The following is a 26950-nucleotide window of genomic DNA, read 5'->3' as shown; positions in this document are numbered from 1 at the left end:
TCAATCTTGATCGATAGATAAATCTTTTCTGAATCAGTGCATTTTAAAGTTACCATTTCAAGAATTCGAAGTCATTTTTGATTCAATTAATTGGATCTTGTGATTGATCTAAATTCATTAACTTTTGTTACTACGCACGAAATTAAATTCAAAGAATTCTATTCTCAAGAATGATTACAAAGGGTCGAATAATTCTTTTTTAATATAAGCTTAGCACGTTTTCTGAGATAAAGAAAAGATTTTCTGTTCCAAGAAAAGTTGATGTCTGAAATTTTTCTGGTGGTGTTTCTTAGTAGAAAAAATTTCTAAGTAACTGCATCTTTGACAATTTTACTAAGCAAAGCAAAAGAATCTTGGTCTTTAAAAACGTTTTTTTTTTTTTCCCGCTGCTCTTGTGAAGTCTTGAAATTACTCCTTATACAAAGCTCTCTTCCTTCGGATGATGTAAATATTTTATTTTGCAATCAATATAAGCTTTAAAAATTATATTTCCACTGAAATATGTTACATTTTAATATGAATTAACGTAATTTTCAGTTAATTTTTAGATTTTAACGTATATAGGATTTACTCCAAATTTTATCAAAGTTTCCGATTTATTGCATTAGTATAATATATTTAATTATCCATATTTGGTTTACTGTACTAATTATTAAAAAGAAAGTTTTGTTATTACTTTATTAGGAATTTAATGTAATACATATGAGGAGATTTTCTTGTATTAGACGAATTTTGTGAGAACCAGTAACAAATTCTCAAAAACTCAAAATTTCAGATTTTCAATCAAATCCTTTGATAATCCATCCTTTTTTATGGAAGTTCAACCAGCCGAAGATTAAAATATGCCCTCTCATTGATTGTTATTTACACTCACAAAGTGTGCAAATTCCATACTAGGTGTGAAAAGCCTTGAAAAAGATATTTATATACTCTGCAACAATTTTTACTTTAGCGCTTATATTATACAAACTGTAATAATCCTCTGAGAATTTGAAAGCGAGATTTTTCCTGCCTCCTTGAATAGGAATGATTATTTTTGAAATCATTGCTGACTGCTTGTGAACGCGATAACTCAAAATCGATCCGAATTAGAATGAGGATATTTAATATGAACACCAAAATTAGAGGTTTCTATTAAACTTTGAGCAAAATCCATTTCAGTGTGCACGTGAACACGATAACTGAAAATTACAATGCCTTGGGCAAACTAAATTTGGCATATGATTTTATCATCAGAATCATATATCTTAGATCCAAATCCATCAATGGATTTAATCATTGTCAGAATGTCTATTTATGAGTATGTGAACACAATAACTTTAAACCATAAAAAATTAGGTGAATAAATTTGTAGAATGTGATCGTAACGATAAATTTGCAGATCACGGGCAAAAAAAAAAAAAAAAAAAAAAAATTAATATTAAAATTTGAGCCAAATAAGTAAATAGGAAAAGTTTTAATACCAAAACTTATGTTGAACTATTTTCACTTTACCATGGAGCTAAACAGAAAATGCATTATTTTATGATATGACATGAAAGAGTTTAGGCCAAATCGGTCAAAAGGAAAAGATCCTGTTCAAAAACACATATTCAATTCTTTTTACTATACAATGAAGTTGATTAGAAAACGCAGTATAATGTGAAAGTATATGAATAGGTTCGGGCCAAATCGGTCAACAAGAAAAGATTCTGTTCAAAAATACATGTTCAATTCTTTTCATTATACAATGAAGTTGATTAGAAAACGCAGTATAATGTGAAAGTATATGGGAAAATGTGGGCCTTATCGGTCAACAGGAAAAAATTCTGTTCAAAAACACATGTGCAATTCTTTTCCTTATACAAGGAAGTAGATCAGAAAATGCAGTATAATGTGAAAGTATATGGAAAAGTTCAGGCCCAATCGATGAACAGGAAAAGATTCTGTTCAAAAATACATGTTCAATTCCTTAAGGTAGAGTTAACAGAAAACATACTATATTGTGGAAAAATTTGAAAAGTTCGAGAGGAGAATTTTCTACCTAGTTTATAGAAGGAGAAAAGCTATTTAAAATAAACATTCTTGACGTCTGAAAAGTTATAGGAAAATTTATACACAATGAAGAATTTGTGTCCGTATGTAAAATGAGCAGAAATTCCAATACTAATTCTTTGTTGTCTGTTAAAAAATATTAGTATTTGTCGCCGTTTGGAATTTTCTTTAATAGATAAATCATTAGTGAATTTTTCGTCTCTAGTCGGACTATTTTTATTTGTTTGTGAATGCTTGTGCAATGAAGCGAATACTTGCAAATATAAGAAATATTAAAAGAACAACTTTCGAAAAATTTTATGGAATAATTGGGACAGAATTTACTCGTTACCCGAGGGATATGCGTTCATATTAAATAATATTAAAAAGATGAAGTGTTTTTAATTTTAAAAAAATGAACTGTAGAAGAGAACTACTTGACTCATAATATACATAAATTATGATAATTCTGTTTTAATATAAAATGTTAGTACCTTTAAATATAAATGATTTTCGTAATGATGGGACTTGTTCCATATTAACATCAATAGTAAGACGCTGTAAAATAGAATCTACTTAACAGAGCTATTTATCGGTGATTAAAACTAATTCATGTAAAGAGGTGAAGTGTTACTGAATGAAAAATGTTTGATAGATGGTATCGATGCAGTAAAGGAAAAGTTAATTAAGATTAATTGAGATAGTTCTAAAATTTTTCATTCTTTCTCCAATTTGAATTAACTCTTCCGCGTAGTCTTGATTTTTATTTACAAGTAAGTTGTTCATGTTAAAATATGCACATACAGAGGTGGCCAAAATTGTGGACACTTTTGAAAATTCTTATGTTTTCTAACTTTGTATGCTTATAGAAAATGTAACGTTACACAAAATGGAAACACTTACATATCATTTTAAAGGGAATTTGATACTGATTTCAATACCAAAAGAAAAATTCAAATATTTGCAATACAAAAAAAGTTGTGCGGAAATAATTATCGAGATACATTAGATGCGGATGACTGCAGTGAGTTACCAGTGCTTAGTAAGGTAGCTTTTATTTTTTATTAAAGCTTCACACTAATGTTTCATTGAGCTGACAATGGTTTTAAGCTCTTCCTACATTGTTGCTTGATGCCAGGAAACAATTAGAGACTCAATTAATTTTTTTTTTTTGATGGACGTTTCATATCTATAAGAGTTTTCAAACGGTGCCATAAGTTCTCAATAATTTTGAGTTTAGGACTGTTTCCTGGCCATGATAACAATTCAATGCTCTTTGTACTAAATCACAATTTCGATATTTTTGCTGTGTGGCAAGGAGTTGAATTCCTGCTGAAAAATAAATGATGCATCATTGGGAAAGAGATCACTGACGGACGGTGCGAGTTTTGGCTCTAGAATAGTCTCAATGTATTTTCTTGTATTTAATGTCCCATCGATGACATGAAAGAGACCAATACAGTCTGCTGACGTGCAAGACCAAATCATTACACTAACTGAATTCTTTATAGTTGCCTGAATGCAGTCAGGATGTAGCTCTTCGTCTATTCTACGTCTTACTTATTTTCGCCATCGCTACCAAATAACAATATCTTTGTTTCATCTCTCCGTATAATTTGTAACCACTGATCATCTGGCCAATTAATGTGTTCTTTTGCCTACTGTAATCTTTTTATACACTGCTGTAAATTTTTTCGCTGAATTCTACCTCTTAGTCTAACATCTAATAATCCTTTCCTGATTGTTCTTGAACTGACATAAATGCCAGCATCATTCAATTCACTTCTGGTGGCCGCTGATGACATTCTTCGAGCATGGAGATATAGTCTATTTATTCTTCTGCCATGAACAGATGTGGTGTACCATTTCAGCCATTTACCGCTTTGTTTTTTAATGAATTTGTCTCCTGATATCGTAAACAAAACTTTCGGATGCCATATGTAGTTACTGAAACACCCAGTCTTTGCAATTTCAGCATTGGAAAGACCACATTCATGTAACAAAATAATCTTAGTTCTCTTTCTGAGTGTCCAATCTATTCTTTTATTTGGTGGCATTGCTTCATCACTAAATATTAGAAATATTTACAAAAATTCCTATTAAATTTTAAAAAGCTTGACAAAATTTCTTACTTGTGATTTGTTTACATAAAAAAACAGTCTTCCCTCTATAGAAAAAGGCACAATTATGACCCGTTCCAACTTTAAACATGATGTCATCTTCTTCTGGCAGTTATTAACATTTTTTGGTTCCCAGAATAAGAACAGTGATTGGCCAGGAAAGTTAGAAATTCCAATCCATTTCACCACTGTGTTTGTTATTCAGATTAAAGTAAGAATAACTTTTTTTGTATTGCAAATATTTGAATTTTGCTTTTTGTATTGAAATCATCATTAAAGTCTCTTTAAAATGATATGTAAGAGTTTGCAATTTGTGAAATGTAACATTTTCTATAAGCATACAAAGTTAGAAAACATATATATTTTCAAAAGTGTCCACAATTTTGGCCACCACTGTATATATGTTAAAGAATTTAAATTTTTAAAAAGATAAAAACTGAAGAATCCCCTTTTCCAACTTTTACTATGTGCAATTTATTGCCATTTTAATTTAGCAGGGAATTTTTTCCCCTCCTATGATTATATTTATATATGCTTTTGTTTGCATTTCGAAAAGGAAAAAGTATTTCGAAGTAAACGTGCTTTGATTAGAAATGGAAAGTTGTTAAGAAACGATCAATAGAAAACGCTCCATATTCTGGAAGAGGTTTGGGTCAAATCGGTCAACGGGAAAAGATTAATCTATAGTTCAAGCTGTCAGAAATGGTTACTTTATTTAGGATGGATTCTGTTTGAAGTGATTATATGTTCGAAATTAGACTGGACAGTCCAATTTTTAAATAAATATTCTCGAATTTGAATAAAATGTTCGAAATGTCCTTTTTTGCACATAATGTAATAGTTTATTTTGAAACGTTTAAGAAAAGTACATAAAAATTCAGAAAACTAGCTTCTGATGATTTCTCTTACCAAGTATTCACAAACAAAGAATACCGTCTGCTTATTATAATGAATAATAGCAATTCAGTAGCAGAGTTCATTAATTCCTTCATTTCCATTATGTTATTAAAAACAACGAGATGTTTCAGTCTCTAGTTCTTGTCTGTTGCTCATAAAAAGGAATCTCGTTACTTTAAGGTCTAAAGCATAGTGGGTTGAAGATTAAAAATCTCATGCCAATTAGGGCCGCTTCAAATTTATTCATTTGCGTTTCTAGCAAAAAGAATTACGAGATTATATGCCAAATTCTGGACGGGAAAATAGCGATGGACAGAGCGAAAATATTAGCCGACTATTAATAGATGAGGCAACAAGATGCACTAAATTTAATTCCACATTTAATACAGAATTTTGTAGGGGTTCTATAGATCACCATTTATATATATATATAAAAGGATTTTTTAAAAAATTATTAATTTTCCATCCAATTGATTCTTTCACCTCATTCATATTCAATGCGTTCTTCTTTGAACTAAGATTTCACTCTAAGAGATTTTTTCTTTTTTAAAAAAGAAATTATAAAATTGAATACGGCTTTCAACATAAGTAATCAATCAAGAGTTTTCAACACCATTAAAGAAGTTTTTCTCATATTCTAAGAAGAATATATTGCAAGCATTGTAAAAGGGGTTACAAAAAAACTTCAGAAGCTATTTTTTTTAAAAAACGCCGTTATATTATTAAAAAAATATTTTTAACATGCCCATTGAGCAAAAACGAAATAATGCAAGATATTTTATCAAAGTCGGAATGAAATGCTAAATACAGGAAACGTCCAGACTGTACCGGGCACTTAAATGCTTTAGCACAAATTATTCATCATAATTATAGTCTCAAAAATTATTGCAACCTAATTACTTACGAAGCCTGGAGAAAGTATTGTCATCTTCAAATAATTCGAAATCGAGATTTTGGTGAATCTACCTGATTCAGATCTCCCTAAGTTCGGAAAATACATTTTTGAATTATGTCTGTCTGTCTATAAGCACGATAATTTCAAAACGTTTTGGTGGATGAAATTTTGCAAATGGATATTAGATCAAATTTTTAGATTTCTCTAAATTTTTGAAAGATCAAAGAAAGTTTGATAATTGAGCTCGATAACGACACAGCGAAAAGAGCTGGGCAAATAAAATTTGGTTTAGCATAAAAAGCATTAGGTTTTGGTACCCAGATTTAAAAAAAAAATTATATATTCTTTTCAAATTTTGAGCACTGTGTAAAATTTGGTTCACAGTCCCTTCGCTTTCATGCAAATGCAATAACTCATAAAAGTAAATGAATGAAATACATTATGTGATCTTGTGGTTCCAACTGTAGTTATTACGGTTTCAATGGATCGGACGTCCAAAATAGGCTATAGTAAAATAGGTTCAAATGAGGTCGGCACAATCGATTCAGTAAAAATACTAGATTCAAGCCAAATATCAATATTTCGTCAAAACCATGCAAGGCCTTCGCGACCTTACCCAGTGTCCGCAATTTTATACGGGAGGGATATTTGAGGGTATGCGGGAAGAAAATGAAGTCTTGTTTATATGCATATACTTAATAACTCTGAATTTTGCATTTGAAGATCCATTTCCGAATTCTTATTTTATAGGAAGAACACTGCCTGTTCCAGTGTCTTGCTTAGTTTGTGGAGACAAATCTTACGGCAAACACTATGGAGTCTTTTGCTGTGATGGATGCAGTTGCTTTTTCAAAAGAAGTATCAGGAGGGGAATAGTGTACAGTTGCATAGGTAAGAAGGATCTTTGTTGGGGGAGATGAAATTCCCTTGACACGAAAATTTAAAATCTTGTGAAGCATTTTATAATTCGATCACAAAATTATTGTAATTTTCCAACGGAATTTTTTAATAATTATTTTTCAAAGTGTGAAAGATAAATAAACGTCTCTCAATGTCTCTAAAAAGAAATGACAGAGAACTGAGAATCTTATAATTCTTGCAGCAAAATGAAATTGCCATTCTTAAAGCCAGTATCGTAAGGAACAAATATTTAATAGCTCTGATTCACTTTTCCCCCGATGGCTTTTAGTATTGAAGAGATGGACAAATTTGGGATTTCCCTGTCTTGAATAGATTCATAAAAATTTAAAATATATCTCTAAATTTCATGCTTTTTTCTGTCAATGATTTTTTCATTATTTGTCTGTTTGGTTTTTAAACCTTTAAATAATAATGCTCATTTAAAAAAGGGATTTTAATACTCTTTAAAATCTGCGTGGTGAGTAACATCCAAAAACTGACAGAGTATGATATATATATATATATGATATTTTTTATAGAGGTGCAATCACTATAATTAGTAATAAAAGGATTTTATGGTAAAGTTGGCCTGGCTTTAAGGATAAAAAGGCATGGTATCTAAATTTCCTGATTAGGAAATATACCTCTAAATTTCATGCCTTTTTTTCCGTCGATGATTTTTTTATTATTTGCCTATTTGTTTTTTAAGCCTTTAAATATTAATGCTCATTTAATTTAGGGATTTTAATACTTTTAAAATCTGCGTGGTCAGTAATACCCAAAAACTGGCAGAATATTATGTATGTATATATATGATATTTTTTGAAGAGGTGTCATCACTACAATTAGTAATAAAAAGATTTTACGGTAAAGTTGAACTGACTTTTAAACATATAAAGGGATGGTATCTAAATTTCCAGATTAGAAAATTCTGATTCCTTAAATTAAATTTAAATTTCGCGCCTTTTTTACCTTGAATGGAAAATTGCAGAAAGAGCACATCAAATTGATGCCAGGAATTTTTATATTTTTATAACGAATATCCTATGTTTGGAATCCAATAGATAAGAAATTATTCATTCAAAATTTTACAAGGTCTTGCAAAACTTGAACAGGTAACAGATTAAGACAGCAAAAGCTGCAATATTTTGACTTTGAAATACACGGTTAAAAAAGGATTTGTTACGTATCGTGTACAATCACTTTTTACTGTTTTCGATTAACTTCATTGTAAAATGTGAAATTTTGTATTTCCGCCTTGAACGAATGAACACATCCAATATTTAAACTACATAATGAATGTCTGTTGAACTTTCCTATATTGAAATTGTTCATATTTTGAAAAGAAGGGAGGGAATCATTTCAGAATCATTTCAATTCCAGCTTTTCATGTGTCCTTAAAACTTTTGAGGATTCGAAAACAGAAACTTTTAAATTTTACAAGAAAATGCCAAATAAAAAAAATAAATTCGATACACATTTTTAGTTTGAAACATTGCAGCACGATAATATTTTTAGACTTAATTCGCTAATCTTTATTCCATTTTTAAAATTTGCTCTTAATTATTTAAACTACATAATGAATGTCTGTTGAACTTTCCTATATTGAAATTGTTCATATTTTGAAAAGAAGGGAGGGAATCATTTCAATTCCAGCTTTTCATGTGTCCTTAAAACTTTTGAGGATTCGAAAACAGAAACTTTTAAATTTTACAAGAAAATGCCAAATAAAAAAAAATAAATTCGATACACATTTTTAGTTTGAAACATTGCAGCACGATAATATTTTTAGACTTAATTCGCTCATCTTTATTCCATTTTTAAAATTTGCTCTTAATTATACTGCAATGGTTAAAGCACTCACAAAAAGATATGTTTCATATCGTCGTAACGAGCATATTTATAAATGCAGTTATCAAAAAAAATTCTTATAAAATATATTAAAAATGTTTTTAGAATGTGTCAAAAACCATTGAGAATAAAACTTTAAGAATATGGTAGAGAAATACGCCTTTTGTTCAATAATATGTTCCGAAATTAGTGAGTAAAAATCTGAACATTTTGATAAATTTTTAACCAAGAATATAAGTAAAATTTAAAAAAAAAAAACTTTTCTTATTGAGCAAGTACTCTCCAAGAAGTAATTATTTTTATTGTATTTCAAACTAGAACCAAATTTGGTAGCTTCAGATACTTTATTGATCCTTTTAAACGATTTTATCATCATGCATGTCGAAATTGACTGATAGTATGCTAGCTTCTGAAACATTATCGTATTAACGAGACTATGAGGTGGAAATGTAACCGTATATAAAACCCTTTTTAATCATATATAAAACGAAAAGTTTATTTTCATAACTTATTAAATTATTTATGTAATACAACAACGTTACACTGGAGCTGATAGGATCAGAGCAAATATTTGATTCATCTCAAAATTGAAATTAAGAAAAATTGGGTGTAAAAAAGGAGAAAAAAATTAAGCTAAGCTTTCCAACTAAGATTTAATTTTACTATTCAATAGTTTTACAATAAATAATGCATAGCTAATAGATACTTTAATAGATATTGTAATAATTAATGAATAACACTATGATAGTAATAATTTCAATAAATTACTAACTTTCATAAACAATCAGCATACAGTATTTTTGATACAAGAAATGCAATTTGATACAATTTCCAAATAAACTGTACTACTTATTAGTTCAAATCTGATTTTAAAAGATTTTTAGAAAGCAAGAAAATTTTTTATTGCCTTTTTGATTGAGCCCATTTGTAGAGCAGTAAAATTCTTGAATAAATGAAAGGTCTTATAGAATTATTCAATTATAGTAATTGGGAGCACCAGAAACAGCCATATTAAATGAACGAAAACAATGTAGAAGAAACAAGCAAGGATTTACAAAGTTAGAACGTTACTCAACATATTATAAAAACTATTGTAATTCACCCACATGATGAGGCATAGTGATGATTGAGAACTAAATATTGCGTTGTGAAGTAATTTTATGCACTTTTTTAGTTCGGAGTATATGAGCAATCAGAGGATATAGATTGATTTTGATTAAGTTCTATTGCTCTTTAGAAGCCGAGTTCTTAATAGGTATTGCTATAATAGAAAGGTAGATAAAATGAAAAATAATGGATTTTCGTTGCATTTTATGTCTCATGTAGAAGTTATAGTTATCATTATGGTATTTCATTAGCGCATTTTTGCTCACCGTTCTCAGCAGAGTTTAGAAGGAAATTTGAAAGGTGTCTGAAATGTGCGTGGAGCACTCAATTGCAATTAATGTACCTAAAACTGTTAATTACTTCTTGAGCATTATGACTTGATCTATACAAATCGCATACGTACACCTGGCCCTAATGTGCGCCAGAAACATAATAGATCTTCCGTGCAATCGTGCTTCGAACGCGCTACCTTTCGGTCCCGAAGCGACAGTGCCGTAAGACCATGCGGCCTTTCAAAGATTCAATTGTTATTTATAAGTACCGTTATTACAGCATAGCCCCCTTAAATTGTATAGAATAATAGAAATGCAATTTGTACGTTGCTTAAGGCTAAAATTTCACACGATTTTAATGCTCAAAAAAAAAAGAAAAAAATCGTACTTGATGAGACTGGAGTTAAATTGAAGAACAGGCAAGATAGAGAATGATCTAATTTATATCCATATTACTAAAATTTCACCACCTTACGAATACTGCTAGCACTCCACATTACTAGATACTAAAGATTAGTACTGTTAAGCCACTGTCGTTATTTCGTTGTTCGTTATATGATATTCGTGTATATTTATTGACGTGTTGTAATTTTCAAGGTCTGCAATGTAAAATCTAGCTGACTAGTAGGGGATATATTTGGTATTTCACATCATACTGCCAATGACATAAACCTACAGGTAAAATTTTAACACTCACGCCTTTGGAAGATGTGAAAATTCCAAAGGAAAACATAAGATATAACAACAACATTTAAAGCGCTCGAAATGAAAAAAAAAAAAAAAAAAATCTGATGGCCATTAAGAAACTGAAATTTTTGTTTCCCGGCAATTATAGCATGAGCTGAAACATCTTAAGAAAGTGTAGCGCAATTTTTGATTGCTCTATTTTGACCCTCCATCAGGAAGTTACATAGAATGTTGCAAAAGCAACAACTGGAGGCAAAAGGGATGCTCAAACTTAGGAAGGAAATTTTTGTTCAATTTTTGGGAATGATACCCCCCCCCCCACACACACACACACCGTTTTCAGTTATATTAATTTAGTATGAGCTAAGATTTTAAATATAATTACCCTTTCATTACATTATTCCTAAAACGTGGTTAACAATGTTTCATTAATTAGTGCATTGTCTTATATATTCTAAAAATAAACATGTATTCAGTTCTCATTAGGATAATCCTCTTGCTCCAGTACCGGGATAAGATGAGATTTTTGCATTATCTTTTAAAAACGACTAATAATATTAATTATATTAAAATAAAAATTTTATTAACTAGGTACACTTCCAAAAAGGCGATTCTAATAATTATATATGAAGTAAAACAATTTAACTCAAAAAAGGAATTTGTAAAAAATGGTCAGCTGTTAACATTGCCATCTTGCCCGGTCTCCCCTGTGTTTAATCAAGCTTTGATATCCTAAAAGTACGTCACATTTTTTTCATTTCTGCAGCTGGAACTGGAAATTGTGTCGTCGATAAAGCACGGAGAAATTGGTGTCCTTTCTGCCGTCTACAAAAGTGTTTTCGAGTGAACATGAATAGAAATGGTACGTATTTCTGTCTGAAACTATGTGGTTAATTATAAGAGAAAAAATTAAAATTCAATTTCTAGCATTTTCTACTGAAAGGATCCATATATTAATCCGTTAATGCCCAGCATCCTATTTATTGAAGAGTTCTTAGACTGAACTAAACGCATTCTCTCTCTTTTTTTTTGTTAGTTTTATAAAACATTATGCATTCCCAGACTTCTAAACAATTTTCAACTGTCGTATATCACTCTTTAAACATATTTTAAAGTGAAAATATCGTCATTTTGAATCGCCCCCCCTCCCCCCCCCCCCGCCCCACTTTGATATTTTACTGTATTTAAAAACATTTTTTATGCATTAGAAAGCTTTTTATATGATTTTCTACCAATTTTTCGATCTTTTTTTTGTATTTAATTTTACTTTGCAGTTATCTTAATCTTGGTAGTGTTTTTAGTATATTTTAAAAGAAATTTATTGTGATATATGTTTTAATTAAGTTAGTCGTTGATGACTGTAAGTAAGATCTCGACTTCAGGGCTTGACTTCCAAGCTTGATGTCCGATTCAGCAAACATCTACCACCACTATGTTGAATATGACGTCAAGGGTTAAAGTCCTTTTTCTGGTATGGTGTGGAAGTTTGCAGCAGAAGAGCACTGGAACTTAGGTGTCGTTCTCATAATGTGGCCGAGGCGTAAAATTGCGAGATCCATTCTACAAGATCTTTAGTTTTACTTCAAAACGGAATGAAATCATAGTTAAACGGAACTTATGAACATTACGGATTTTTCTATTAATACACTTTATGTGAAAAGTTTATTGCCTATAAAATGCGAAGAGATCAAATATTCAACTATTGAGTGCGATTGATGTCTTCGTTCTTTCATACCTCAAACTGATTCATTGCTTTTGATCCTCCTGACTTAAAATCCTGAAATAAGTTGCGCCGAATCTCTCAAAACGAAATAAATATAGGATACAATAAAATTATTTAAAAAATGAGCCTAGATAACTGTTTATGAGACAGATATTATTTAAATAAATAATCTACAAGAAAAAAATACGCCTATAAATGATCTACAAGAAAAAAAATAATAAGATATTTTTTTAAAGACTAGCCACTTTTAACGACCTTTTAGTTCACCAAGATTAATGTTGCTAACAGGTTCAATTAAACTTTTTGTGTAACTTAGTCTTAAGATATGTGACTATATTTGGGATGAATGTTTTAAAGAATGTTATAAAATGCGTATATTCATTAAAAAAAATTTTTTTTGAAATAGAACGAAAAAGACCTATAAAACAAAAATACATTAATTAAAAGCCAAAAAGAATGTGAAGAAATATTATGTTTTGTTTTGTTTTTAGCTAAAAAGAGGTATAAATCAAAAACATCCTACTTTAAATGGTTATCAAATGATTTTTTCAAAATTTTGCAGACAACTTAAAAAATAGCTTCTGAACAAAAAAAAAAAAAAAAAAAAAAAAAAAAAAGCTTCATTTAAATTCACTCTTTAAATTTTGGGGTTCTTCTAATAAATAAGCTGAAATTCCCAGGTTTGATCCCATTCTGAAAACATTCATGCAATGGTAAAATCGTTAAACAGATTGCTTATCCTGTATTCAGGAACTGCAGAAAATAGTGAGAAATTATTATGTCAAATTTTAACAAAAAATATACGTTCATTTGAATGTACAAGGTTTTTTTTTTTTTTTTTTTTTTTTTTTTTGTAATATTTTACTAAAATATGTAATTTGGCATATAGTATTTAAAGATGCAAAATTGCATTAGGGCGTAAGTTATGCGGATTTAAAAATCAATTTAACCTCAAAGTATGAAAGTAGGAACATATTTAAAACGATTTTTATGCAAAAACTGCTCAAAAATTAACAACTTTGAATTTTTTTAAAAATCGATATTTTTGCAAATCGATTTTTTTAACGTGGTTACTTGCTTTAACGGCTTCCTCAGCAAAATATTTTAAAACCTTTTATAGGCCTCTAAGTTGTTCTAAGTTCCACCGTTCCGTTCCTTGTGATATCTACCTACATCTTTATACATCCAATTATATCACAGAAAAGAGTAGCAGTGCTTAAAAATGAAAAGCTTTTCATCATTGCTTAATTCTGAAGATAAATCGAAATTCTGCTAGTTTAAAATATGCAAATACAACAAATTTCAAAAATTTTATAATAAGATAGCATAATACTGAAATTTACTCAACATAAAAAAATAAGCCGAATCTTCAGATCTCAATCGGGTAAAAAGTTAAAATGAAAAATGAGTAGCAACATTGAAAAAATTTTGAGTTTCTCTTCGACAAGAAAATATATTGCTGTAAAATATGTTTAAAACATTTTTCAAAGATTAATTAAAAATAATAAAAATTATACTAAAAAAGTTAATATTATTAAAAAGCCATTTTTCTTTTCTTTTTTTCGTATTTTGAAATGATGTAAAAATCCTTGCGATACTCTCAGAATCCATGGTTAAAAAAACTTGGATCTTGGTGGATATTTCATAAATAATTATTCAAACTTTTACTTGTTTTTGATATCAATAGAAATATATATTAGAAATATAAGTTGGTCTAAATATCGATACTGCTCTGGCTCGATCACTTATAACAAAAGTTTACATACAAAGAAAATGGATAAAAGTTCAAAGAAATTTTGCATTTAATCCTTATGATCTAGAGTATCTCTTACTACGCATATTTTATGCATAGTTGGTATTAGGAATTCCTCAGATACCATTTAATTTTTTCTATTATATGTTGTTAAAATTTTCAAACATTTAAGAATTGCTTATAAAATGAAAGACCAACCCTGATATTTTATTTAAAATTGAAACAAATCCACAACATTTTTACTTTCTTATATTCAAAATAAACAAAAAAAAAAAAAAAAAAAAAAAAATTAAAATTTTTTATCTTCAGTTATTGACGAGTTTCGGGCTTCTACGATTCCAAAAATGCATATTAGAACTATGCCTATTTATTTGTTCCATATATAGATATAATTCTGAAACACTTTGAACTGGAGGATGAAATTTCATATTAATATCACTTTTGAGCCAATATATTCACAAAAAGTTTGTCTGTATTTGTTTGCAAGTGAACAGAATAACTACAAATATAAAAACCTAGGTTCTCCTACATTTAAACGTGATATCAGTTATTGACGAGTATCCACGTTTCGGGCTTCTACGATTCCAAAAATGCATATTAGAACTATGCCTATTTATTTGTTCCATATATAGATATAATTCTGAAACACTTTGAACTGGAGGATGAAATTTCATATTAATATCATTTTTGAGCCAATATATTCACAAAAAGTTTGTCTCTATTTGTTTGCAAGTGAACAGAATAACTACAAATATAAAAACCTAGGTTCTCCTACATTTAAACGTGATATCAGTTATTGACGAGTATCCACGTTTCGGGCTTCTACGATTCCAAAAATGCATATTAGAACTATGCCTATTTATTTGTTCCATATATAGATATAATTCTGAAACACTGGAGGATGAACTGGAGGATGGAATTTCATATTAATATCATTTTTGAGCCAATATATTCACAAAAAGTTTGTCTCTATTTGTTTGCAAGTGAACAGAATAACTACAAATATAAAAACCTAGGTTCTCCTACATTTAAACGTGATATCAGTTATTGACGAGTATCCACGTTTCGGGCTTCTACGATTCCAAAAATGCATATTAGAACTATGCCTATTTATTTGTTCCATATATAGATATAATTCTGAAACACTTTGAACTGGAGGATGAAATTTCATATTAATATCACTTTTGAGCCAATATATTCACAAAAAGTTTGTCTCTATTTGTTTGCAAGTGAACAGAATAACTACAAATATAAAAACCTAGGTTCTCCTACATTTAAACGTGATATCAGTTATTGACGAGTATCCACGTTTCGGGCTTCTACGATTCCAAAAATGCATATTAGAACTATGCCTATTTATTTGTTCCATATATAGATATAATTCTGAAACACTTTGAACTGGAGGATGAAATTTCATATTAATATCAGTTTTGAGCCAATATATTCACAAAAAGTTTGTCTCTATTTGTTTGCAAATGAACAAAATAACTACAAATATAAAAACCTAGGTTCTCCTACATTTAAACGTGATATCTCAAAAATGTAACAAATGAAATTGGACATGTAATCTTGTTAATAAAATTATAGTTCTTTGTCAAATTTTTTCTTCAATCTATCGACAATAAGATGTCGAAATCTGTACATTTGGTCACTATACTTCGAAACGAAATGCTCATCCACTGGTCTCTGAAAATTAAAATCTGAAATCAAAACAAAATCTCGTGGTATTCATGACCTTGCTCAAAGTCTACTATTTTTGGAGGTGGGGAGGAAGGAGAGAATTTAAGAGTGTAGGAGAAAGTACCGAGGACACCATTCCCTCTGAATTTTTAAATTCAAAATTTAAATAAAATATCAGTACAAAATCTGAAATTCTGGTTGCTTTAATAAATATAACTTTCACTGACCAATTCTTTACATTTTATTATTTGGTGACCAAATAATTAACAGCATTTCATTTATTTTTCTAGCCGTTCAAGAAGAAAGGGGACCAAGAAACAATAAAAAAGTGAACAAAGAATGCCTAGATGTATCTAGCAACCATCTAGTAAACGAATCAACTTCAAGAAATTCGCACAATATGAGCAGGTCGGTGGAAGTTTTTTCCAGAAGTGAAGCGCCAGCGAGTGCTTTTAGGCCAGTGTTTCCAGGACCCAGGTTTGCAGCTGCCACCCCCTTTCCCCTACACACTCGATACATGATTGGTAAGTTTCAAAAGCAAAACAGTTTGAATAAATTTTAGGATGTTCGGGTCTATTTAAGATTTTCTTCCTGATTTTGGTGGTAAAAATGTCACCAAAATAAAAGATATTGAAACATTTCCAATAAAATAACCTGAATTCAGGGATTTTGGAGAGCTTTCAATGTAAAAAGTGGGAGTTTTAGAAAACAAATTTCACGACTTCAACTTGATTTTAAGCTGATGCTTTTCTTTTTTAATTCTCTTGTACTATAATAAAATTTTACTATGAATAAATGTGTGTTTATCACAATGATTTTCTCATGAAGAGAAAACATTTCAGTGGATTTTAATTTATTTCTCAGTAACTTTAATACAAAAGATGAATATTTCACTAATTTAAATAATTTCTATAAATTTTAAAAATAATGAGTGAAGATATTTATTCGCTCAGTAAAAATTTAAAAATGACTTGAATTCATTTGAAATGCCTTTTATAAAAGCCAATAAAATTGGTACATCTTAAATACATTCTTATATTCATTATGCAGCTTTATAGTCCATAATTTGCAAACCAAAGAAGGAAAAATATTAACTCTCTAACAGCGAATGCTTTTAGTAATTTTTCTGTTTGTTGTAGAACTAGTTTTGGTCATTATATTCCAATGCCATGATCATGAAAATGCATTTGCATAGAAGCTAATAGGTATTAATGATATAATATCATTGCCCGCAAAATAGTATGGAATATTTATGACAATTTCTATATTGCCTAATGCAACAGTATTAATAGTAAGTTTCGTTTCTATTGTAGTCTATAAACAACCATTATTTAAAAAGTGGAATTCATAAGGAATATTTAATAATATTCCCTGTATATTGTATATATTTGCTAAGCAATATACTGCCAATTGACACTAAATCAGAGTTGCAAATTCTTAAGTAAATCCTTTCATAAATTCATGTGAACAAGTGCTACATTGAAGTATTCTTGTTAATATAAGGAATTACAAATATAAAGCATTTGAGCGATTAAAAAGATTTAATTAAAGCCAAATTTTAAAATGTAATACACAAAATTGAATATAAAATCCATTATACAGCAAATACTAGACTGAATCGGTTGAAGACATTTCTGAAACACTGGATGTTTCTGGCTCTGTTGATGTCAAATTCAATTCTGTGCAGCGATATTCGAAAGCACGGATGGAAATATTATCCCTATAATAACTACAAACTGTGCTATTAGGACAGTCACACATAAAAAGAAAACAATTTTAGAAAAAGTAACCAAAGATTGTTCAAGATTGAGCAATTTTAGTTAAGATTAATTTGCGATTACCTTGGATTCACTGAACTTATTTATATTGGCTTTTGGTCAAACGCAATTTAGACATCTACAGGTACGACTATTTAAAAAAAAAATTCTTGTGTCGTGCCTATCAAACCGTTAAGAGACCAAGGGTACAAGATGGTGTTCCGTACCAACCCATGATTTATTATTTGGTGAAAGCCACCATGCTTAGTGCTAATTTTAACGCATTGATCAGAGCTTTTCGTAGAAATTGGCAATGTTTCCTAAAAGGAAAAAGAATGCGGGCGTGATTAAATATAAAGGCATTCGAAAAATTGTGGTTAAAGTATTTAAATCGCGGAAAATCTTACCACCATTATTAACGTCAGTGACAGTAAGTTGCTGGTTCAGAAGGTGTCGAAAGTACTCATTTGCAAACCGAGAAATTTGAAGAAGTCATTTTTAAAAGTTAATTTTAGTACATCACTTTGTGGGTTACGTTCAATAATTACCCTAGATACTTTCTGTAAATTTTTCAAAGTTTCGTAAAGCACAGCTTTTAATTCAATCTTCTATGGAATAAGTATTTTCCCCACTGTCATGAATGCCGTCTACATTTTCAAAGTCTTTATCAAACAAAAGCTGTCGTTTTGTCTGTCCGATATTCATATCATTTGAATCAAAACTATATTCTGAAAAACTATCTTCCAAATATTTAGAATAGATTAACTTAGGCAATCAGACAAATTTACAAAATTCAACGGAAATTTCACTTTAGTAAAAAAATTCGCAACGTGCCAGTTTTTCTGAAGTTACGATAGTGATCAATTGAATATGTAAAGCAAATGAAGTAAGAAAAAATTTAAAGTAACTGAAATTCTAATAACATTTTACATAAACTGGGAAATTCAAATATTAAATAACGAAAAATTGAACAATAGTGAGTCAATCATGATTAGTTATCAGAAAATGTAATATGACGTTCCCTGTGAATAATGCATGGTTATCAAAAGACGTTTTATGACATCGCCGGTCACTGTTTTCAGAGAAACCAGAAACAATCTCGAATTTGAGCGAGGGTAATTCGTGGCATGTGAAGAGTACATTGGCTTTTTACCGTTCTGATTTTGTAGGATATGCTTAAGTCTTTTTGTTGCTTTATTTGAAATGCAATTGTTGCAATAATGCAAGAACGGTTCAAGTAAAGCATTATTTAAAGTATATTTCGAATTTGTAAAAAATGCTGCGAACATTGTTGTACCAGCTTCTCAATTAAGCGATATATTCCATTTGGAAAATTGCTTCCAAAATAAAAAAACAACAACAAGGTATGAATTACTAAAGTACTAGCGTAATTTGCCTACCGATAATTCATTATTTCGATATTAAACTCTACAAATGGATATTTTTATTTACATTGTATACAAAGGACTTGAGGTACTATATTCAAATATTAAAATTTAGAATAGTTGGGGAAGAATTGCATAATTGCATTACCAAAAGATTCCAGTTAATTTTATCCCATATTACTCGAAAATACCAAGCTCCGATTGGCGATTGATGCATTTTGTAGAACAAACGAGATTGAGTTTTACATCTGAGATTTCAGATAACGCAAGTGGATCACTTTCTGTTGTTTATCACTAACCAATATTAAAAGAATATCTATGTACTACATCCCGATATTAATAGTGCGTTTCAGATTTTATGGGCCATTTTAATATAACGAAAATCCTTGGTAGAACTGAGCAGATAAATAAAAGTCCTCCAGAGCATCATCATTCGTAAATTAGATACTTGCACACTTGGATATTCCATTTGATGCTTACTCTCTTCAGTATAAAGCTGCCAGTGACATGGATTGTATTTTCCACAAGTAAAACTCGTATTGTTTTCAGCTTGTTTCTAAATAAAAATGCAATAGCGAACATTTTTATATAAATAATTAAGTTCAACATGGACATATTCGGAGATTTTGATAAAGCAATTATTTTGGATGTCATCTCGTAAAAATATTGGATATTTGCATAAAGTATCGCAGTGATTATGTCCTTACTTGTCGTTGCAGAATTAAAGATCACAGTTCTCTTAATAGTATAAGACACGCGTGGTACAAATAAGGTACAAGTGCACAGTTTGAAGTTTTTTTTTTCTTGCAAGCAACATTACTGCTAACTTAAAAGCATCGTCTCATTTTTAAAAATTAATTTTCCCTTTCACTGAATAGCAAAATGCATTAACGCAAGATGAAGAGTTTTTTTTAAATTTTTTTTTTATTTCAAGTGCATTCGTTTTTTTGTAAATGCGAGTTTTTAACGCTAAGAGATCCAAAACTTCGGGAAAACATCGAAACCTTCCAGATGATTCAATCAGTCGTTACATGTTGAAGAGTATGTTATTCAATATTTATACGAGTTTTTACATAATTATATGTTATCCGTGTTAAAATGTCCCGAGCTGCAAGTAGATATATCTTCAAAGCATTTTCGTTAGCTGCTTTAAAGCTCGTAATGTAAGATTTTATCTTCTGCAGATGTAAAGGAAATCCTGGTATTGGAGACTAAAAAGTTATAGCAAATACAAATGACAGATTACGAATCGGATCCCTTGAGCAGAACCAAACTTTGAATGCAAGTTTCTAGGAAATAAACGTCTTTAAATAGAAAAGAGAGAAAATAATCCAATGCTACATTGCATAAAAACTTGAAAGCGGGCTGAAACAAGTACTGTGAGAAAAAAAGTTTGCAACATACACTGGTGTAAGAAATTAAGAGAATTTGCATATTTTATCGAATTGCATGAAAAGAACTGAAGTGAAGGAAAAACCACTGCTTCTAGATAAAAATGCAAATGTTGTACGGCTAATATGTAAGCTTACACGTGTGTGCAGGTGGAGCCAGTAGAAAAACAGGCTTTATAAATGCATTGAGGGTAAAGCGAATTTCGTTCGCTAGCACACATCGGCGAATTTCTTGGTGTTATCTTGCAGCAATCGGTGAAATTCACATCGGAACAGTAAAAATGAGTAACCACCAACGTTTAAAGGATGGAATGAGGTGGAGAATTGTGGGCAGGTTAGAGGCAGGCCAATCGCAAGTTCAGATATGCAGAGAGTTTCATTTAACGCCCAACGTCGTGTGTAACCTATGGAAACAGTTCCAGGATACTGTATCCATCGAGAGAAAGCCTGGACAAGGTCGTCAAAGAGCCACGACGGTCAGAGAAGATCGCCATTTGTCTATTTTAGCGAGGCGTAACAGAGGGGCTACAACTTCTCAGCTCTTTCGGGACCTGCATGCAGCCACAGGAACCCGTGTATCAAGAGTGACTTGTTTTAAGAGACTGAATGAGAGAGGATTGTTTGCCAGAAGACCGACTGTTTGCGTCCCGCTCACGTCTACGAGCAGGAGAGTCCGATTAGCATGGTGCAGGCAACATAGAGATTGGAGTATGGAGCAATGGGCAACCGTTCTGTTCACCGACGAGTCCAGTTTTAGCCTAAACACCCATTCTCGCCGTACTTTCATATGGAGAGAGCCAGGGACCCGCTACCTACCCTCCAATGTCCGCGAAATCGACAGTTATAGCGGTGGCGGTGTAATGGTCTGGGCAGGCACCATGTTAGATGGCCGTACACCTCTCCACGTCTTTGACAGAGGCTCTGTGACTGGTGTGAAGTATAGGGATAAGGTCTTGGAGCCCTATGTTCGTCTTTTCCGGGGTGCAGTGGGCCCCGAGTTCATCTTAATGGACGATAACGCGAGGTCACATAGAGCTCTCCTGGTCGACGAATTTCTCGAGAGGATATTCGCCGAATGGGTTGGCCAGCCAGGTCTCCAGACTTCAACCCTATAGAGCATGTCTGGGACTCTCTGGGGAGGGCAATTGCAACTCTCAAACTCCCTCCGAGAACCATCCAGGAACTGAAAACAGTATTGGTGAATGAGTGGGACCAACTGCCACATGTACTGATAAACTGCCTTATTTCCAGTATGACATCACGTTGCAAGGCGTGTATAGCTGTAAGAGGGGACCATATCCCCTATTAACCCATTTCTTTTGTGTATTCTTCAACCGTTGTTTCAGACCTTCAGACTTCCATGAGTGTTACGCACAAACATGTGTGCCTATTATAACTGTTGAATGTTTATTTTGTTTGCATTATATCAATCTATGTTCACACCAAATTTTATCAAAATCTGTCCAGTCGCTCTGGAGATCGTAGATCAAATATGAAAATTCTCTTAATTTCTTACATCAATGTATACTATTAAAAAATTAAAAAGCACGTTTTAATTTTACGAAAGATAAATTTAAAGATATATAGTAGCTTACGTTAATATTCCTAGGAATAATCACTGTACTAGTTGCCATAGAGGCTGTGATGGCTCTTCCTAGGTCTTTAGTAATCAAATAAATATCTGAGAAGTTATCAATAATATTTACAGTGGCATTGAACAAGTTGACACTCGATTCAGTGAAGTTATCAGGAACATCGAGATATATTGTTACGTTTCCACGAAGTCCGATGATCATAAGGCAAAACAAAAACACACCGTGGAACATCATTATTTCGGATAAAGAGGAAGCTTATCTGAAAGAGTCAAACATAGGAAAAAAAAGTCGAATATAACGGTCGAAGCACCTCTCAAACTTTCATACAACTGAAAGCTATAAAATGGATTGATTGATTGATGAAGAAAATAAAATTTCGTTTTCAATTTTTTAAGAAATAAATTGCGCATTGAATTTTGTCATCATATTTAAGATTGCAGCCTGATTGGTGCAGTAACTGAGCAATGAGTGACACTTATGGGATGGAACGTTTCTGAACAAACTTCCGGTAGTCTTTGTTTTGAAATGAACCAGAGGTAGAAACGAGCCGATAGATTTCAGTATGACGTTACATCAATGAATTCTACTTTTTCAAGTAGTAAGAGTCATGATACGTGGGAGACCAAACTACACATTAACATAATACAGAAAACAACTCATCGAATACAAAATCATGGAATAATTGGTTTCAAAGCTCTCCGATGAGAAAGTTACGCAAATAATTAACCTCGTTTTCCATTTTGGTTCTGCACGAGAAGAACTTTTTGACGGCACACATCCAATTGATTGATGACACACGTTTTCTCCTCGACTGTACAGTCTTAGCATTTATCAAATATACATAAACATTGGAGTGGAGGACGGAACACGGTATCTTCCTACTTTTAAGCCAAGACTCTAGAATCAGACCGCTGTGGCCTCTCGACTCGCTGCAGGAAATCAGAGAATTCACGTCTAAGCAAATTTCTAAGCCTACATGTGAAAATTTTAAGCAGTTTGTAATGAATGTTTCAAAATATGTTATGATTTGGCGGTGACTCTAATAATAAATTATGTAACCTTAAACAAAACTAGTTACCGTTGGGCGCCAAAAACTATTCCAGCTAGGGAAAAACAAAACTCTTAAGGAAAGAAGCTTAATTGATTTAAATCTTTTTAATGCAACATTAAAGGACATAACACACGAAAATCAATAATAGGACAAACAAATAATACAAACATTTAAGGAAAGTACAATTCTCGGGGGTAAACATCATGCTTCCATCTATGACTCCAGAGCACAGACTGAAGTTTTATCGAGCGGCCGCTAGGTGGCAAGCTGGAAAAGTTGTCCGGTTACAAACTCCCCCTCTGGTTCGCACGACGTCTCGACGAAGAGTCAGCACGGAATTTCTTTGGTCTGCCACGTCTCCGGAGGCGTGCTACAATTCCACTGTCTCTAGCAATTGGGAGTTCATATGCTCGTAAGGCTGAGCCGTGTCCCAAGGACTTCATCTTATATTGCTGGGATAAGCAGACAATTGGCATCTTCAATAACATGCTTCTCTGGACCTTCTCCTTGGGTAAGAACGGCTCCAAGAGCACAACTGCTTGCATCTGTTCGGATACGAAATGGCTTTGATCCATATGGTTGTTTTAACACTGGGGGTGTTATTAATCTTTTATTCAAGGTTTCAAATGCTTCTTGTTGTTCAGGACCCCAAATCCATTGTACATTCATTTTAGTAAGATTATTAAGAAGCCTTGCAACATTCGCGAAGTTTGGAAGTTTATCTTCTAAACCATGAGCAAGTTTGCCAGAAAGACTGAACTTCTTTCACGTTGGCACAGGAATTTTTTGAATAGCGGATACTTTCTCCTGATCAACTTCTATTCCATTTGATGTTATCCAGTGACCTAAATATTTTACACGGTCACAAGCAAAATGGCATTTTTCTCTGTTAGCATGGAGTTCAAACAAAGAAAGTCTTTTAAAAACAGCTTGTAAATCACTTAGATGCTTATCATAGGCCTGCTATAGGTTCTTTAGGCCTGCTATAAATTTGTCAATCAGGCGTTGAAAGGTTGCGGATGCATTTCGTAGTCCAAAAGGCATGTGCAAATATCTGTACGTTTCAAATGAGCAAATGAAAGCTGTTTTATCTTGATCAGCTTCATGTACTTTTATCTGATGATATCCTGATTTGAGATCTATGATTGACATATAGGCTGTTGACTTAGCTTCTGTGAGCAAATCGTCCATACGAGGTAGAGGATGCGTGTCTGCAAAAGTAGTAGCGTTACGTTTGTGAAAGTCGACACAAAGTCTCATGCTACCATTAGGTTTTGGCATCAATACAAGAGGGCATTCACATTCTTCAATTATACTATCAGCCAAGAGAGTGTCCAATTCTTTTTTTTACCAATTCCTTTTTTGCAAGATCATTCGATAAGGTGGTTCTGCAACCAGTGGACTATTTCCAGTATTAATGCGGTGTTCATTAAAGAGTGTTGGTTCTCCCCCTGGTTCGAAGCAACTCTTGAACTCTTGTAGTGAGCTATTTAATTGATTACGTTGTTCTTTAGTTAGATGCTTACCCTCGTCACTTCGAAGATTTATGGTAGATGACGTTTTAGGAACTTGAATAGAACTAGACGTTTCGGCAATCTTTTCTTTTGAGTCAGCAACTAAGCAATTTTCATTATTGGAAGGTACCTTGTAGAAAGAAACATCATCCATCCATCATGCTTCCATCTATGACTCCAGAGATGACTGACTGAAGTTTTATCAAACGGCAGCTAGGTGGCAAGCTGGAAAAGTTGTCCGGTTACAATTCTAATAATAATTTTCTAATAATAATTGATTCAAATTTTGCAACAGGAGGTTCCATGAAAATTAACATTTTTTTTTTAACAAGAAAGGATTCATCCCCCACCTTTTGTCTCGTAGAAAATCAGTTTCATTTTTTTCTTTGCAGTTTAGCAAATGCTGTGGACGTTGAATATGAATAATTAAAAATAAGCTGCAATTTTATGCTGCAAAGACGAAGGAAGAACGACGAAATTATATCATTAAGTAGCTGTAGAAAACAAATAAATGGATATTTCACTTCCATCTCTTTGGAATTTCATTAGTGGTTTTAGTAAATAAATGTATTGATTGATTACAGTCCTGTTTCAAAGTTATAATCAAAGCTATTTGAAAAAAAGATTTAATAACATTGGACCCTGATCAAATCACAAGGACAACACCTGATCTGAGAGTTCATACTTCAGATTTCTACATCACATTAATAGGAGGTCCATCGATGCAACATGCATCAGATTCACGAACAGTAGAATTGAGTCTCGGATCAGTATCTCACAGCTCCCTTAAAATAGCGATTCTGCCGCTACTCCACCGCATTTCACAATAAGCCCGTATGTTAGAAAAGTTCTTATATTTTCCAGAAAGAAAAATAATTTTATAATCACTTTTTATTATTGGAAGATATAATAAAAAATAATTTCTTCTTAAATAAACAGTTTTAAAATATTCAATTCAATCGACGCACAATAAAAAAGAAATTTATGGGCAATGACAGTTTTTTAATGAATTAACAGCAAAATTAAGACAGTTTGTAGATAGCTTTTTAGCGATTTTTTTTTGTAAAATTATTGCCAGCAGCTCGAAAAAACAAAAAATTTTACATTAAAATTGTATAAAATTTTCATTAAACATTTTTGTTGTTGTTATTGTTTTGTTCATACAAAAAAATTTTTTTTATAAAATATTGGAAATACACTTTTATTAGTTAAAAAGAAACTTTTTTTATCTCAGTTATTTTCGATCATTTAGCTTTTATTTATAACCCATTGGCAGGGATATTACGGAATCCTGAAATCAAACTTTTAAAATTGATTATCCACTGGTGCCACTAGTGTAGAAGAAAATTTTGATTAAATAAATGCATTAATTTATGAATAAATTCAAGAAGTTTTAAAATAGTGTAATTCCATCGAGAATACACAAATATGAAAATTGCAAACATGTTCGAACGTAAATTTTATGAAAAATCAACTAAAAGAATTGCCGAACTATGTGAATCTGCCATCTCGTTTGAAAAGGAAATGTTCATCGAATTTTTATAAATTTTATCGAGAAATTCAGCGAAATAAAATCTTGTTAATCATTAGTATATATTATTAATTTTTAGGATTTGTATTTTATTATTCGTACTAACTATACATATTATGAAATATTTGAAATCCTGCCTGAGAAAAGAAAAATGATAAATTAAGATTTATTAGAAGCGCTTATTTTTTACTTTGATAATATAATGCATTTTGCAATTACGAATATTGTGACAATAATAGTAAGCAATTTAACTTTGTGTGTTTTGTTGCAGTATCTTTAATCAAAGAAAAAAATTGTCTCCTTTTAACAAAACAAAAGAAAAAAAAATCTGGACTCAATTTTCAAAAAATATATTCATAATTTAAGCTCAGGGGTGTTTGTGGGACCCCAAAAAATCCCCGGAAACTTTTAAGGACTTACTACCGACATTTCGGAGTTTCGAGAAGGGGGGGGGGAGAAATGAAAAATTACGATTATGAAGTATTGAATGACCTAATTATAAAAGTTCAAAGAATTACTTTTTTTGCAAAATTAAGACCTTTGAACCCAGGTCACGTGATCGCACATCTGGTCGAACGAAGTCTCTCCCTTTTTTTTCTGCCGCTCCTACTTGCCGAAAAGAATCCAGAAGAGAATGTCCGAGAACCGGGGGAATGAGTCATAACTCGCAATAAGGAAAGAACAAAAAAGAAGTTTTTCCCCCTTTTCACGCATTATCACTGCCTTTGGAGAAAGAAAGGAAAAGTTTTCACCACACACACTGACCTTGCGTTTTCTGCTTTCAAAGCAAACAAAATTACCCAGATCAAAATAAATAATTCATTATTA

General features: G+C 31.5%; 1 protein-coding gene across 1 annotated transcript in view; it reads left to right on the top strand.

Moving 5' to 3' along the window:
• Positions 1–6518: 6518 nt before the first annotated feature.
• LOC129959883 (nuclear receptor subfamily 2 group E member 1-like) overlaps positions 6519–26950 on the top strand; it is a 29318-nt gene continuing 8886 nt past the window's right edge. Inside the window, exons 1-4 of the mRNA XM_056072779.1 lie at positions 6519–6579; positions 6676–6816; positions 11509–11604; positions 16189–16422. Of these exons, the coding sequence (XP_055928754.1) occupies positions 6519–6579; positions 6676–6816; positions 11509–11604; positions 16189–16422 (532 nt within the window). The remainder of the gene's footprint in view (positions 6580–6675; positions 6817–11508; positions 11605–16188; positions 16423–26950) is intronic.

The sequence above is a fragment of the Argiope bruennichi genome, chromosome X2 (assembly GCF_947563725.1).
Source record: "Argiope bruennichi chromosome X2, qqArgBrue1.1, whole genome shotgun sequence".
NCBI classification, from domain to species: domain Eukaryota; kingdom Metazoa; phylum Arthropoda; class Arachnida; order Araneae; family Araneidae; genus Argiope; species Argiope bruennichi.
The sequence above is the reverse complement of the archived record's forward strand: the minus strand, read 5'-3'. Positions and strand labels throughout refer to the sequence as shown.